Genomic DNA, 14188 nt, shown 5'->3' with positions numbered 1-14188 from the left:
ACCTTAGACGCATCCAAACACTTACTTTCCCCAATTTTCACCACCTACACCGCATTCACCCAACATTATACGCAGATACATGTCCTTGGTGGGGCGACATTCCCACATTCACGCACATTACATGGACATGCTTAGCTAAATCGAACCACTTAAAGCCGCACAAGGCGGCGCTGGAGCAGTGGGAGGTGACGCTGGCCAGCGGCACCCTGCAAGACCAGGAGGCGCCAGTCGCCATCGTCAAAGCGTCGGCGGAAGCCACTGGAGTCTTGGACTGAGGACCCCATCCACAATCCGTTCCGGTCTCCTTTTTACAAATAAATGTTTATTCTCTCTCTCTCTCCATGAAGGAAGTAATGCAATCCCTATAAGGAAGGGTGGCAGGCAGAGGGACACGATCTCTCCGATGCTATTCATCGCGTGCTTACTGGGGGTATTCAGAGACCTGGATTGGGAACAGTTGGGGATAAGAGGGTAATGGATAATGTCTTAGTAATCTACCTTGCTAAGTAGCTCAGGGGACAAATTACAAGGTATGGCCACACTTATACAGACCAAGTAGAACGGTAGGTCTAAAAATTAATATGGAGAAAACTAATGTTCGACAGTATCGGAAGGTCAAAGGGAACAGCGGTTTACGATAGGTACCCAGGCGCTGGCATTGTGTTAAGGGAATACATGTTCTTAAGGCAGATAGTAGCCACAGATCCGGACCACAAGAGGGAAATAACGAAGAATCAGAATATATAAGGGTGGAGCGTATTCGGCAGGTACTCTCAGATCACGAATTAGTGATCGATATTCCTCAAGAGAGAAATATATTATTGCAGTATCTTAACGGCACTCACTTACGGGGCAGAAAGGTAGACTAACGAAAAAATGTTAAATTGACAACGACGCAGCGAGCCACGAAAAAAAAGATAGGTGTAACGAATAAGAGAGGAGCAGAGTGGGTCTGGGAACTAACGCGAGCTAAGGACATCGTAACCAAAATCAAGACTGTTAGATGGGCAGGGCATATGTAGTGCGAAGGCAAGATAACCGAGTATCGGTAATGGTTACGGACTAGATTCCAAGAGAAAGAGAAGCCTTTGTCCTGCAAAGGCCCATGCCAACAGCTATCTATGTAGAGCATCCCAACATCCACTCGGAGAGGCATTTTTAATTCAGCGCAGTTATTTTTTTTTAATTTAGCGCAATTATTTCGAAAAGAAAATTTTCAAGATGTGTCTGTCATATGAACCCTCACAAAAACAGGAAAGAATAGTTGGTCGAAATCGCGAAATGATGTAGCGCGCTTCCTTCTTTTTTTCGCACAGCAAGCCGGTTGCTTTAATAAAAATAATTAACGCTGTTATTCGGCAAAGCAAAATTACCAAGTGTTGTGGCAGGGTTGCTTTTGAGCTCTCAGCACTTTTTTTTTTTAAATTTTACTACCTTTCGTTTTGCGAAATTTCTGTTATTCTTAAAATGTAGCATCAATAATTGCGACTGAGACGCCCCCTCTAACAAACGGTATCAGTAGCATTTTTAATTCGCGCACGGCTTGCGCGTCAGTTGCGCTCCAGTTTTGCTAAAGAGTTTCGGTTCTGTAGTCGTCCAGTAAATACAGTATATAAAGCTTTTAACGAACACATAAGTCAAAATATATATTACCATTCGACTTTACATTTGACGGAATATTTTCTTCTTTTAGCGGTGAAAATCGCGTGCTTAAATTTTTGGTTGCCAGTTGCCACGGAGGGCGCTGCCGCTGCTATCATTTGGAACGGAACGGCGCACTAGCCGGCCGAAACCAATGCCGAAACCAAAGGAGACAAAAATTGCAAAAAGCGCTATGTCAGGCACCGGCATAGCGCCGCAGTCCAGTGCGGACAAGTATTTTGGACTGGAGCTGCTGTACAAGGCCTGCAAAGACAGCTTCAAGTCCAAGAGCGATGCGCTCGTCCTGCTGGTGCACTACCTGCTAGTGAGAAGCGGCAAACGTTGCCAAGGGACTGGGGAAGACGTAAGTACAAAACGTTGTCCTCCATTGCACTCGACCGTTGCGCTTTCCTCATTTATCAGGACGTCGTAGTGTTGTCAGTCCATGAAGACGGTTTCCCCCAGTGCGAAATCCACTGTATTTCAAGCCTGCTAGCAGCGTCGGATTCAAATTATGTTCTCTCTATTGTTATACGCCCCCGTGGGCACTGCAACCGAAGAGTTTCGGAGTGTTGTTTACATTCGCTGGTAGCACAAATCTGTGCAGTTCGCAGTTCAACACTTGAAGCATTTGGCGCTAAATTTGGGTATTTAATGCATCGCAGTCACGATGCGCAGTTTTAAACTCCAGTTTTGTAAATTTTCTCTTATGTGACTGGCGTAAGTAGTTGCAGTGCAAGCAGGCACAAATGTACCGTATATACTATCTTGCTCTTTTGTGCACTACAAAAATCAACGCTAACTAGCCGCGAACTGTCAGTACTCCTGAACTTATTTGGTGGCAGGTCGGGCCCACTATCGTCGTGCATGTGGCAATGATTAGTAACCTTATTTTTGATGATCGCGCTGTTTGGCAGAAGCTTCGCTTGTCCGTTGAGGGGAGAAGTGTGCAAGTTGTGAGCACGGAGGTGACTTAAGCTTGCCCTTTCTGGCGCCCTGTTGCAGTGGAGCAAACCACCTAAGAGCACGGAGCTCTTGCCTGCCGGTTGGAATGACAACCAGGCAGTGTACACCCTGCGCTATGCCTCCACCCAGGGCTCTGAGCGCTACGTCCTCAAGGTTATTCCGTCGGGCAGCTTTCTGCTGGTGAATGTCCTGGTAAGTGAGTGGGCTAGTGAACAGCTTGAGAGTGCTAAGGCAGTGCAGGCTGGCTAACAGTACAAATGAACAGCACAAATAAGCAGAGCCAAGTCTGAGGTCAGCATTTTGTACTGGGATGCTTCAGTAGTGGGCCATGTTATCAAGAGGTCACTGCAGGCTATTACGGGCCCACATATTGCATTGTGCACCATATATTTTCATCTTCCAACTTTGCTACCACCAATTCGCAAAAGTGGGCCAGTGCAGCCACAGGAGTAAAATACAGAATGAGGCCACGTTGTGCACCACTGAAGTGGGATCTCGAAAGCGAATAATGTAAACGTAACTAGAGCAGCACAAGAGTAGTTACTGTCAACTGTTACTGTCATATGCTTATTGAAGCGGTTAATTGTTGCCTGAAAAGGCTGCTGCTGTTTGCTGTTCATTATAGTTGCACTTTACTGTGTACTTAAGGATACTGAGGTCACAGATATTTTAGTGCAGTTGTATCATAACTTTTTTGTTTTTCATAATTAGATGTTTTGAAGACTACTTGATATTTCAGGACACTGTTGCCACGCTGACTTCATGTGTGATTTATGTTAAGGGGACAGGGCTCCAAGTGAATTGTAATTGTTAAATGCTGTCGAGTGAGGCCTTTGAGGGTATATCAAAAGGTTTTCTCTGTGCATCAGAACTTATTTCCATTTGTGAAATGCAGGAAAGCCAAGGTTTAATTCATTGGCACTCGCTAAAGCTGCTGTGTGTAATGAGAGTATGTTGACTTTTATTAGAGAGACTGGCTGTTTAGCGAAGCCAGCGTGACCAAGCTGTCCTCCAAAGTCGATCCCAAATCTCTCCCGAAAGACTTATGGTTGTAACTTGGATAATATCACCAGTTCCAGTGTGGGTACAAGAAATACAAATGGCATCATGGAGGAATGTATCTAAATAAATATGAAATGATGTGGACCTGGCCGAAACGGTGAGCACTCCAGTTTCTGGGAAAAAACTAGAACATGAAATCTTTAGTGTCCTTTTGAAGACATTCTAGACATTTTAGACATTTTTGGCAGTATTGGAAAAACCATGTTTGAAGAGGAAAAGTAACTGAAAGGCTTCAAATAGATTGAGGACAAATTGAAGTTGACCTGTACCGATAGGCTACCGCCTTCTAAGGACGGTGACTGAAAATGGACCTTTTGTGAACTGGAGAAGGTCAAAAAGTGAAATACAAGTGTTACCACTATCTTCCATTTTTGTAAGAAAACTCTAATGACATCAAGAGAGTTTTTGTGTGTGGATCCCTAAGGCCAGGTTACATCACTATTCACTCCCATACGGTGATCATGGGTTCGTTGTTCAGCCTTGATGTTATGCGTTTGAATTGACTGGTGGTGGGCAAAAATTTTTCATTATGAAATCACATTTTCTGAGCAATAAATATGTTTGCTACCAAACAGACATCAACATGTCCTGAAGAAGTGAAAGAATAAAAATTGGATGGAGTTGTCCCGAGTGCCCCCTTAAGTTCACCTGAAACTTAGTTTACATAACTGCAAACTCAACCAACATTAAAATGGAAAATTGCATTAGCATTGTTTAGCAATGCCAGGACATTTGCCTGCTGATATTTCATTACACCAGTCTTCTGTTCGTGAGGTTTACTTTGCTTATTGTTTCTGTTGTGGCTCAATCTTTTTTCTACCAGAACGTCCGCAAGGAGAGGACAGCCTCGACTAACGTCACCACAGACAAGTTCTCGACGGGCGAGTTTGAAGAATTGTCCAGGTGTGTGTAGAACAGACTCTATACTCCGTTTCATACATCACGTGCAACGCCGTGAAAGGTACGGTAGTAGTCCGGACGAAAAAATAAAGGGAGGCGTGTTACTCCGCACTTGTTCTGTGCCATAGTGATCTAAGGCACGAGAAAGGTACAACGTGACGTCAGCAGTAAGAGTCCATTTGATAAGTTCGTGACAAATGTGTCATGTAGTAAGCCTGCAGACAAAGGATTCACTATGTTTCGCTCACCACAAGAGACGCTCTACTTTTTGGTCGCGGATGCAGGCAGCGCAAACAAGTGTGTTAGCTTTGACAGCGTTGCTCATGATGTATGAAATGGAGTCCAGAGGTTGTTGCTTGCACCACTGCGAGTGCATTTGTTCTTCATAATATATCCTCCTAATGTGCCTGGCCCTAACTTCCTTACTGGGATGATTCATAGATGCCTTGTGTGCTATGCATATTGTGTGGTATGAGTGGTGTACCAGCAAGTGATTTTATGCCTTCAGAAAAATCTGCAACACAGCTGATCGGGTTGTGCATTTAGTGCCTAGGTAATATTATTGGTTCACTTGGCTCAGGAAGGTGTCCTAAAACGATTCAGCACATAAATCTGTGCAGTAGATTGGTGTATACTGTAGATTGTGCCTCCTGCCATCTTTTTTTGAAACGTATTCACATGTCTGTCAGAAATGGCTACGGTCTAACCTAGATACACCGAACTCAAAAGGGTAGTTTAATATTCTACTCATTATTTGATACATAAAAAAAATGGCAAAAGACCAGCTTATCAGTGGTGCGCTTCTTGCAGCTAGTTGCCTTTGTCTGGATTGCTGGCAGTGTTCTGCTCGCCGGGCGTTGCTACTGTTAGCCTGCTCCACTTCGAAGCTGCAGGGGATGGTGCTTTGGAACTAGCCACCACCTATCATAAGATATCTAGTCCTGTTATCAGCACACTAGAAACAGAATCACATCATCAGAATTAAGGTACTGTTGGTTTCCGCTGCGCCTTCGACATAGGAGCACAACAGGCGAGCGCTGCCTCCAAGCTTTAGTCATATCTAGTTAGGTTGGCTTCACTGCACAACAGTGGCATAGCACGGAGAATGGGTATGAGGGACATAAAGCCACCCTCAAGCATACTCTGCATTCACCTCGTCATGAGTTTTCACAGCACCAGCACTGCCAGCAGGTGCCCAAGGCTGCACAGCCAGCTCGTCTTCACACGCGAAAAGTGAACGAAGAGCACTGTTAGAAGCGCCACCTGCAGGGGCGCAGTACGCCATTTGGTATATCTGATGTTCCCCTGAGCCCGAATTCGATAAGCGTGAACAGTAGTGCTATGCTTTTTGCACGGGATTTCAAGGGTATATCCTGACCATTTGATATAAACAATATATAATTAGATTTATCTGGGTTTGGTATATCCGGGCTTGGCTGTATTGGCCAGCTTTCTTCAGACTTCACAAACAGTTGGCACCAGCACACAGATGGCTGCTAGAGAAGTTTCGGAAAAAGCAAACTACTTAGAAATGTAGAAAGGCGATAAAAAGGTGTACTGTGTCTAATTGCAAGTGTGTGGTGTTGTTGCGATTCGATGAAGACATGCATTACTTAATTAGTACCTGGTTTTAGGGGACTTGTGCACTTGCATTTGTCAGTCATGAAAATCTTCTTGTAAAGTGTGCAGGAGTCTCATTCAGGCCCCATTGGGGCCTTGAGATCTTCTCGAGATCCTGAAGGTAAGTTGCAGACAAGCCTGGTTGATCTGAAATGAAAAGATGGGATCGGTGTTACTTATCCTAACCAGCTCGATAATGTTTTGTACTGGATTAATTAGTGATGAAGGTGTCGACAAATGTGCTTGCAACGCAGCACTTGTCATCATCATCAGCTTGATTTCTTCCATTGGTAGATACATAGATTATTTCGCTCACTTGTACGCCCACCCTGCTTGGACTTAGTGTCCACAGTATTTCATAAATAAAAAAAAAAAAATAGTAGCTTCTCCCAGTCCTGTCCAATTCTCCCTGTCCCATGCTAGCCACAAGCACACTATCCCAGTAGACATTCCCCTCATTAGTACTTACGTCCGAGGACGCTTGCATAGTGCCTGTTGCAGCTTCCTTGAGACCTTTTTTGTGTTTGGGCAGGGCATACAAGAACCTGGACGACCTGGTGTCCAAGCTGAGCCAGGAGGTGGTCTCTGCTCTGGAGACAATAGACAGTTCCAGCCAGGCCTCGGCATCGCGAGAGGCCTCGCGCAATGTGTCCCAGGAGAACAATCCCCTGCACATCCCTAGCAGGCAGCCCGGCATCGAGTGGTAAGCTCGGCACTCTCTTCTCTTCGCAGTTTATTTAGGGCACATCTTCTGGCCACTGTGTTAACCTTCTGTTCTCTGTGTTCACTACTGTTATGATTGTGGGTTGATCTATATGGCCCCTGATATGAAGTGTCAGGTGAAGTTACAGGTGGAATTCATAAACATTGTTCCTTTTCCAGGACTCCACAGCAAGAGATTCCACGGCTGGGCCAGCGAGACCTGGATCCATTCTACCATGGGCCACCTGGCGGTGGTGGCATGATCATGGACCCCCGGCAGCTGCCACGCCCGCACCACTCGGACCCCGGTGTGGGCATCCCTGGCATCCCCAGGTGAGCTCACACACTGCCTGTGAGCATCCGACACTTGCTGTTGTACAGTCATGGACAAGCTGAGACGAATTGATGGAATGGCGCTGTGCAGCTGTAAAAACAGGGGCTGATAATGTGATAAGCTTTGGCATGTGGGTGCAGAGAAGCACATCCGGATGAGCATCATGGCTGTTAGGTAAACCAAGGGGCGTCTTTGTTGCATTTTGTTGTGCCATTCCCTAGGATCCATTCCTGACCACTTCCTACTATTGCAATATTTTTTGATAAGTGTTGCTTCCATTGCTTAAAGTTTCACAATGTGACTTTGCAACCATCATCTCTGCTGGGTCAATCCACTCAAAATGAGGTGAAGGCAGTACCCTCATGTAGCTTTTTATCTCATTGTGAGTCCTTGTGGTTATGTGGAGTGAACTTGGAGCTTTTTCTGAGGGTGTGCTTGAGCTAGGATTGACTCATTTGTTGCAGGCTATTTAGCAGGCTTCATTTCGAAATTGGGGTGTTTTTCTTTTTATCATAGCTAGTCAATGCAGGGAATGTTTCACGAAAAACTGAGCTTGGCAGGATGTCATTCAACATAGGTATGTAAAGATTTTTTCATATGTATTAAAGCACTTTCCTGCCCGCGGGAAAAGTGGTGCTGTTTGGGTGGTGTCACTAATATATTTTTTCTTTAACAAAACTTGCTTGATACAGGAGTGATTAGTATCAATTTGTAAAGGAGGAAATTCTCTTCGCATTGGTATAAGTTTTAATCAGCAGGTTTATTGAGTATCTGATAAAAAAAATTATCCGGAAAAAATTTGTATTCACAAAGAGAAAAAGCACAGAAACATCAGTTTCTTCACAAAAAAAAAAAAACAAAAAAAAACAGGATATACGTTTTTTACAACAGGGACTGATGCAACACTGCAGCAAATTTCAGATTTCCGTGTTATTCGCTGAGGTAGGCAAGGACACAGTAATCTACCAACTATCATGCCACCGCGCAAACAGTCCCTTGTTGCCGGGAAACAGAGGTTTTCCGCACATGTCTCACAGAAAACATTTGTCTTTTGTTCGACCTTTATTTATTCATAGCACAATTTGCAGTTTTGGTATTTTTCCATTTTTGGGGCATGTGCTGCAGCCCTTGAGGTTTCTCATCTCTTCCGGAGTGACCTCTCGCCAAGATCCATCTTTTTCGCTGTAGGACGGTTTCTTCAGAATATGCATCCACGCATACTTGTTCGTGTTCCTGCATATATCACTGTTGATTTCCGCGGTGAAAAATAGGAGGAAGAAATGACGGCTCTGAATAAGTGTAGTGCGGCACTCCGGCGCGCAGCGGCGAGGTCGACGCCTGGCTGTCTTCTAGCCGAAAACACGACTCTCTGTGCTGCTAGCAGCAAGCAATCTCACCCAAAAGACGTTGACAACCTGCAGATAAGAGTTGTGACCTTCACAACACTCTGATCTCTTCCAATCAGTGCAGCAAAAGCAGAACATTTCAGAGGAGAAAGTGAAACCTACCGGGGCACGGCTGTTGGCGTTCCGGGTCGGTTTTACACAGTTTCACTGTCCGTGCTAAAGTCTGATGAACCAAAGTCGCCTTTTCAGTCATCACTGCTGCTATTCTCATGCAAAAACGAGCTCTCAGATGCACCAATTTCCGTGGAAACGCGACGTTTTCGTGCAGCTGCGGGGCGCGACGTCGACGCCATGATTTAACCAACGAGTACCAGTCATGTGACTCCGATGGGGTTGAAAAACAGTCGCGCAACAAAAAAAAAACGACGCAAAGCAAAACTGAAAGAAAGGTTCTTTTTTTACCCACTGGATGGCAGTAGCTGTCTAGGAGCACTTCCAAAGCGAGAAAATACGAATTTGAAACCATCGATAGCGAGCTGTCGATGGGAATAGGCGCGGGCTGGAAGGTGTTAATTAAAGGTGTGGAAATAATGAAATTTTCGAATACGAATCGAATATGAAAAAAATTGGAAGTGACAATTAAACTCCTTCCTAAGGTTGTGGCAGGATAGCGTTAATGCGTTAATCTCGACATTGCATCCATAGATCCCCTGGGAGTGCGCATACCACTCCTGGCAAAGTAGTCCAGTGGTTAAGTGATGTGCCACTGCCCCGAGGTGCAGGTGCTGTCATTGCTGGGGCTTTTGCGACCCAGGTTGCTCTTCCTGAGCAACCTCTTGCAATTAATCGTTAATTTAACTGCCACCTTCCACACTGGTCAGTTTGCTGAAAAGCCGATGGGCAGGTTGTTACGATGCTACAAGGGCTTGTGACCTAAGTAGCCCATCCAGGTTGCTTCTCCAGAGATATCTTTTCATTATGAAATAAGATTTTAGACAAAGATAAATAGGCAAATGTTGTAATCTATGTTGTAATCTTTTGTCTTTTACACTATGGGATGTGGTCTTTTCAACTGCAATAAACAAATCTAGACTGACTCAGCACCATACAAAAAAAAAACATGACATGCACAGACATATATAGTGCTTGATTAGACAGCATAACAATATGCAAGCTATAATATGGTCACACATAATGAGTTTACAAGATGAAATCCATGAATTGACACGTCTGACAACCAAAGATAATATGATGGGTAGTAACACCTCACAAATTCAGAGTTCAAAGGACCAAAAGAAATGCCCAAATTATCCGAAGGTCAGGCTGTAAAATTTCTCTCTCCCCCTCTCTTGAAAAAAAAAAAAACTGCCAAAAATGGGGAAAATGCAGTCAAGCGTTGTAAGGAGGCTTCATCCTACAAACTTGGAAAAGCCTGTGACGAGTGGGCTGTATTGGCATGTTCGAAGAACAGTGCAGACTTGAGGGAATGGAACCAAGCAAATTTTGGCTGTTTTGACGAGTTTCGATGATAAACAGTGGAGGTAACTGTTTGTGCCACTCAGTGCAGCTTCTAAAATCTGCTTATAGATCTTCCGCGGTGGCTCAGTGGCTTTGGTGTTCGGCTGTTGATCCCAAGGTCGCAGATTTTGGTCCCGGCCACGGCAGCCATATTTTAATGGAGGCAAAATACAAGAAATCTGGTGTGCTATACAGTGTTAGCACACATTACAAAACCACACAGGTGGTCAGAGTTATTCCGGAGCCCTCACTGCGGCGTCCTTATAACCCGTGTGCCACTTCGGTGCTTTAACCCTTTAACCACCAAATTAATTCCCACAAAACTCGCCAAAAATTGCGAAAATATTTTGCTCATATTTGGCAGAAATGACTGTTGTCAGCCTTAAAACACAAGCTAAGGCGCAGAGTGAGTTTCATAGACTACTTCCCTCTAGCTTAGAAAAATACAGCCCGCACGATTTTCTACTGTGGCTAGTCATTGGTGGTGAGAGCACTGCAGCATTGGGCTGGATGAATGTCATTCATCATTGGCGGTATTGGTACAACCTCCCGTGAAGAGAACAGCTCGGAGGTTGGTGGTTAAAGGGTTAAACCCCACAGTTTACAATTCTTAAAGCCTACTTTTAAAAGGACACCGAGGACAAAATGAAGTCGTTGAAGTTGGCATGAATTGATAGATGTACTAAAGCAACAAACATGCTACTTTCACTTGAAAGCTTTTACAAGCTAGAAAAGGCCAATAAATGATGTAGGCACTGATATCACCTGCACAATTTGCAAATAAGCATTGTGCATTGGTTTTTTTGGATGTGGGTCCCAGAGGCTAGACTACTCCGCTACTCACTCCAAAACAGCGATTGTGCAGTTCTTTTCGGTATAGACATATCAAGTTTGAATTGAATGGTGGGAAAAAATTTAAACAATTCTCTCGGCAATAAATCTGCTTTTTGCTGCAAGACAAACATCAACATTCCTTCCCAGAAAGAGCCAGAGAATTGAGTTTTACTAATGACAAAATGGAATGGGGTTTTTCTTTGGCATTTTTTAAGCCTGACATGGTGCTTTCATTGTTGCCTACTATGCTCAACATTAAAAAAAATGCTTACATGCTTTGAATGTGAAATCATTGTCTCGTCGTGAGCTCTGGTGTGAGGTTCATTACAGATTCCCTCATTTCTAGTTGACACACCTACTGTAAGGAAACACATACACTAGGGTCACCTTTATTTGTTCAGAAGCAACACGGTTCTATGGCCTATGGGTTGCATGCTCACCTCGCAGTCTGAAGGTCCTTGGTTCAATTCCCCTCACCTTCAGAAGGGACTTTATTCTTTCTTCTTTGCTGTAGACGTCACTATCTCGCAGATTCCAGACTCTTGACATCATGCGAGAGCATAGCGACAGCACTGAGGATTTTTGTGCCATAGACGGCGAAGGATGCCGGCTTTTGTGCTAATGCTTCTGCATTAAAAAAACTTGAAGCTACTCATACCTCGGTGACCTGTTTTCCACGCCACTTGTTGAGCATACCAAGCACTTGTGTCTTGATTTGTACTCAGGGGATCCATTCCACCTGGGGCCAGGTTCGACCCCTTTGGGCCACCACGCCCAAATGTGCCAGGCCCAGCCATGCGGTTCAGTGTGTGAGTGTTGTTACAGCTTTTCCTTCTGCTGCCCTTTGTTCTTGAACAGTATCTGCTTTAGCATTTCCATGCTGTTGTGCTGCAATGGGAACCCATGAGGTTCAGTGTCATGAGAATGGACGCCAAGTATTTGGCAGCAGTAGCAAGGTGCAGCTTGCTTTACGGCGATGGCTGCATGGAAAACTCTCCAGCACAATTGGCTTTTGAGTAGTATTTTGTACCCAAAAACCTCCCTCATTAATCTCCTGGCTAATGAGATTGTTGTTCATATTCTATACCAGGACCTAGATATATCCAGGTAATGTACACACTTTTCAAATGCCACACAATTGCATAGCATGGCAAGTTTGTGTTTTTTTTTATTTCATGGTTCAAGGAAAACGCTTGTAGTGAATGTTGTCTTTAGTGTTTTTTTGAGTATTCATAATCTGCCGCTTGTCTTCCTGCTGCAATGATGGCCCTTCCAGGACACCATCTGGGCATTTCTGATTGACTGCATGCAGCTTGTGCGAGCTGTAGAGCTGGAGTGCAGTTGATACTAGAGAACAGGCAGGCTAATGACACTTGGGCCCCTTTATGGCTCATGTTGTGTTACCTGTACGATATGCTGGCTCTACATCCGACGTGCGCTTGATGCTATCGTCCCTGCTGCAAGGCCTTAGTGGTCGGAAATATGTTGTTTTTTTTGTCTCTTCAGGGGAATCAAGACTCATATGTAATAGTTTCTGCATAACTACTATTGTTGTTTTTTATCATTGTCTTTTTCATGTACTACTGCTTAGTGCATACTTCTTGCATATTGCTCTCTGCTATGCACTGATGAGATTCTACTGACTGTTCCTACAGTTGTTTATTTATCTGCTGGATTTAGGCAAACACCATGTAACAGTTGTTTATTTATCTGCTGGATTTAGGCAAACACCATGTAATGGTGTTTGCCTAAATCCAGCAGATAAATAAACAATTAACTGTAAGAACAGTCAGTAGAATCTCATCTCTGTGTGTAAAATGCCATATTTACTTGCTAATGAACCCACTTTTTTTTCCAGAAGAGTTGACATCAGTTTGCGGGGAGGATTCATTACACAGGGAGAAATGTTACGGCAGATTTTTCTTGCTAGTCAGAATTCCATATCATACGTCCGCCTGTCCATCATCAACAAAAGCACGCGGTTAGCCACGTTCGTGTCGCCGGTGTTTAGCATCGTTTGCTTCTAAGGGTGTGTGCTGTATCACGGCGGCGATCCAACAATTTTGCGATAGTTGACGGCGCTCTGAAATCGCAGCGAAATAAAGCAAACATGCTGAACACTGGCCCTGACGGCCAGGTGCGCGTTTTTAAAGCGATAAAAAAATTCGGGGCACGGTTACGAGTGTGTAACGCAAATGTTTAAGTGTGTCAACTGTGGTGCGAGAGGGGTTAGGCATTTTCGCTTCCGATCTCGAGCTTGCCAAATTTCTTGGGAAAAGGTCCTGCTCCTACATAGCATTTCTGTGTAGAGGTTGTTTTTGAGCATTCTAGTTTAAACTGCTGTGCTTCTCTCCATTGTTGGAGCTCTTGCCGACTTTCTAAGCATGCACAGGTACAGCAGGGTGCACAGAGTCTTGGTGCTCCGCCAAGTTTTCCGGGCACGCCAAGCTGGAGGAGCTCTAGTCAGAAGATAATCATGCCATGATGTTAATAGAGCGCAGCATCTTGGCACACTGCCAAGGCCTGCACTGCGTTTAAAACGTTTAGAAAACGACAAACTTGAGGAGTGGATTCATTAAACAAGTAAATACAGTATCTGGTCTATTGGAAAAGTGAATTAGACTGCCAAGGCTAACAGGAGTAATGCACGACGCTGCTCTTAGTTTGTTGTTCGTAAGCATGCTACTAATGCACAACTGTGCTTCTCTTCGTTCTCCTCAACAGCCCAAATCCGGACCACCTCCCACCACCGCCGGATTATGACGACATGTTCAGCTGAGCCAACTATAATTGTTTTCTATAAACAATTTTATGACTCTGGACTTGCCCTTGCTTATTATACAGCAAAGTGAACTGACACTAGATATAAAACACCCTAATTCCACATTGTTTCTGGTCGGCCTTGAAGCTCAAGGTCATGCTGGAATGAATCTCCACTTCAGCGAGAATATGAGGAAGACTGAGTCGTGAAGGCTTAAAGTAGCCTACTAGGAAAGCACGGACTTTGTATATTTCTGATCAGAAGTGGACAAAAACAGGATTTGGGTAGACCTTTGTTACACAGTATGGCATCAGCACCCCTTGTGGGCTCCCGTATAGGTTGCTTTGTATGGCCAATTCATCCCCAGATATTTACATGGTCACTGCACATTGCAAAGCTATTTTTATTTTTGCATACGTCACTCAGAAACTTCAAGGCAGAAAACAGTGTAAGATGTGTTTTTATTTCAAGGTACATAATCAGTGAATGTGGTCACAATCATTC

General features: G+C 44.3%; 1 protein-coding gene across 2 annotated transcripts; it reads left to right on the top strand.

Annotated features, from left to right (window-relative positions):
• Positions 1–1790: 1790 nt before the first annotated feature.
• PI31 (Proteasome inhibitor 31 kDa) lies at positions 1791–13745 on the top strand. 2 transcript variants are annotated; one of them, XR_013313774.1, is made up of 7 exons: positions 1791–2005; positions 2647–2799; positions 4493–4572; positions 6722–6892; positions 7072–7224; positions 11649–12614; positions 12720–13745. XR_013313774.1 is itself a non-coding variant. In XM_077661750.1 (7 exons), the coding sequence occupies exons 1-7, from the start codon at positions 1796–1798 to the stop codon at positions 13700–13702; spliced, it is 906 nt and encodes a 301-aa protein (XP_077517876.1). In that variant the 5' UTR covers positions 1791–1795; the 3' UTR covers positions 13703–13745. The 2 variants fall into 2 exon arrangements, 1 of the variants encoding a protein (XP_077517876.1); XM_077661750.1 differs by having other exon boundaries at positions 11649–11732; positions 13648–13745.
• The last annotated feature ends 443 nt before the right edge of the window (positions 13746–14188 follow it).

Source organism: Amblyomma americanum, chromosome 4, assembly GCF_052857255.1.
Source record: "Amblyomma americanum isolate KBUSLIRL-KWMA chromosome 4, ASM5285725v1, whole genome shotgun sequence".
Lineage (NCBI taxonomy): Eukaryota > Metazoa > Arthropoda > Arachnida > Ixodida > Ixodidae > Amblyomma > Amblyomma americanum.
This window is presented reverse-complemented; position numbering and strand designations above follow the sequence as displayed.

Bases quoted from the DNA above. Each gene is read 5' to 3' on its own strand.
- PI31 (XM_077661750.1), top strand. From the start codon at position 1,796: ATGCCGAAACCAAAGGAGACAAAAATTGCAAAAAGCGCTATGTCAGGC. The intron at 2,006-2,646 runs GTAAGTACAAAA...GCCCTGTTGCAG, and splicing joins GCCAAGGGACTGGGGAAGAC to TGGAGCAAACCACCTAAGAG. The intron at 4,573-6,721 runs GTGTGTGTAGAA...GTGTTTGGGCAG, and splicing joins GAGTTTGAAGAATTGTCCAG to GGCATACAAGAACCTGGACG.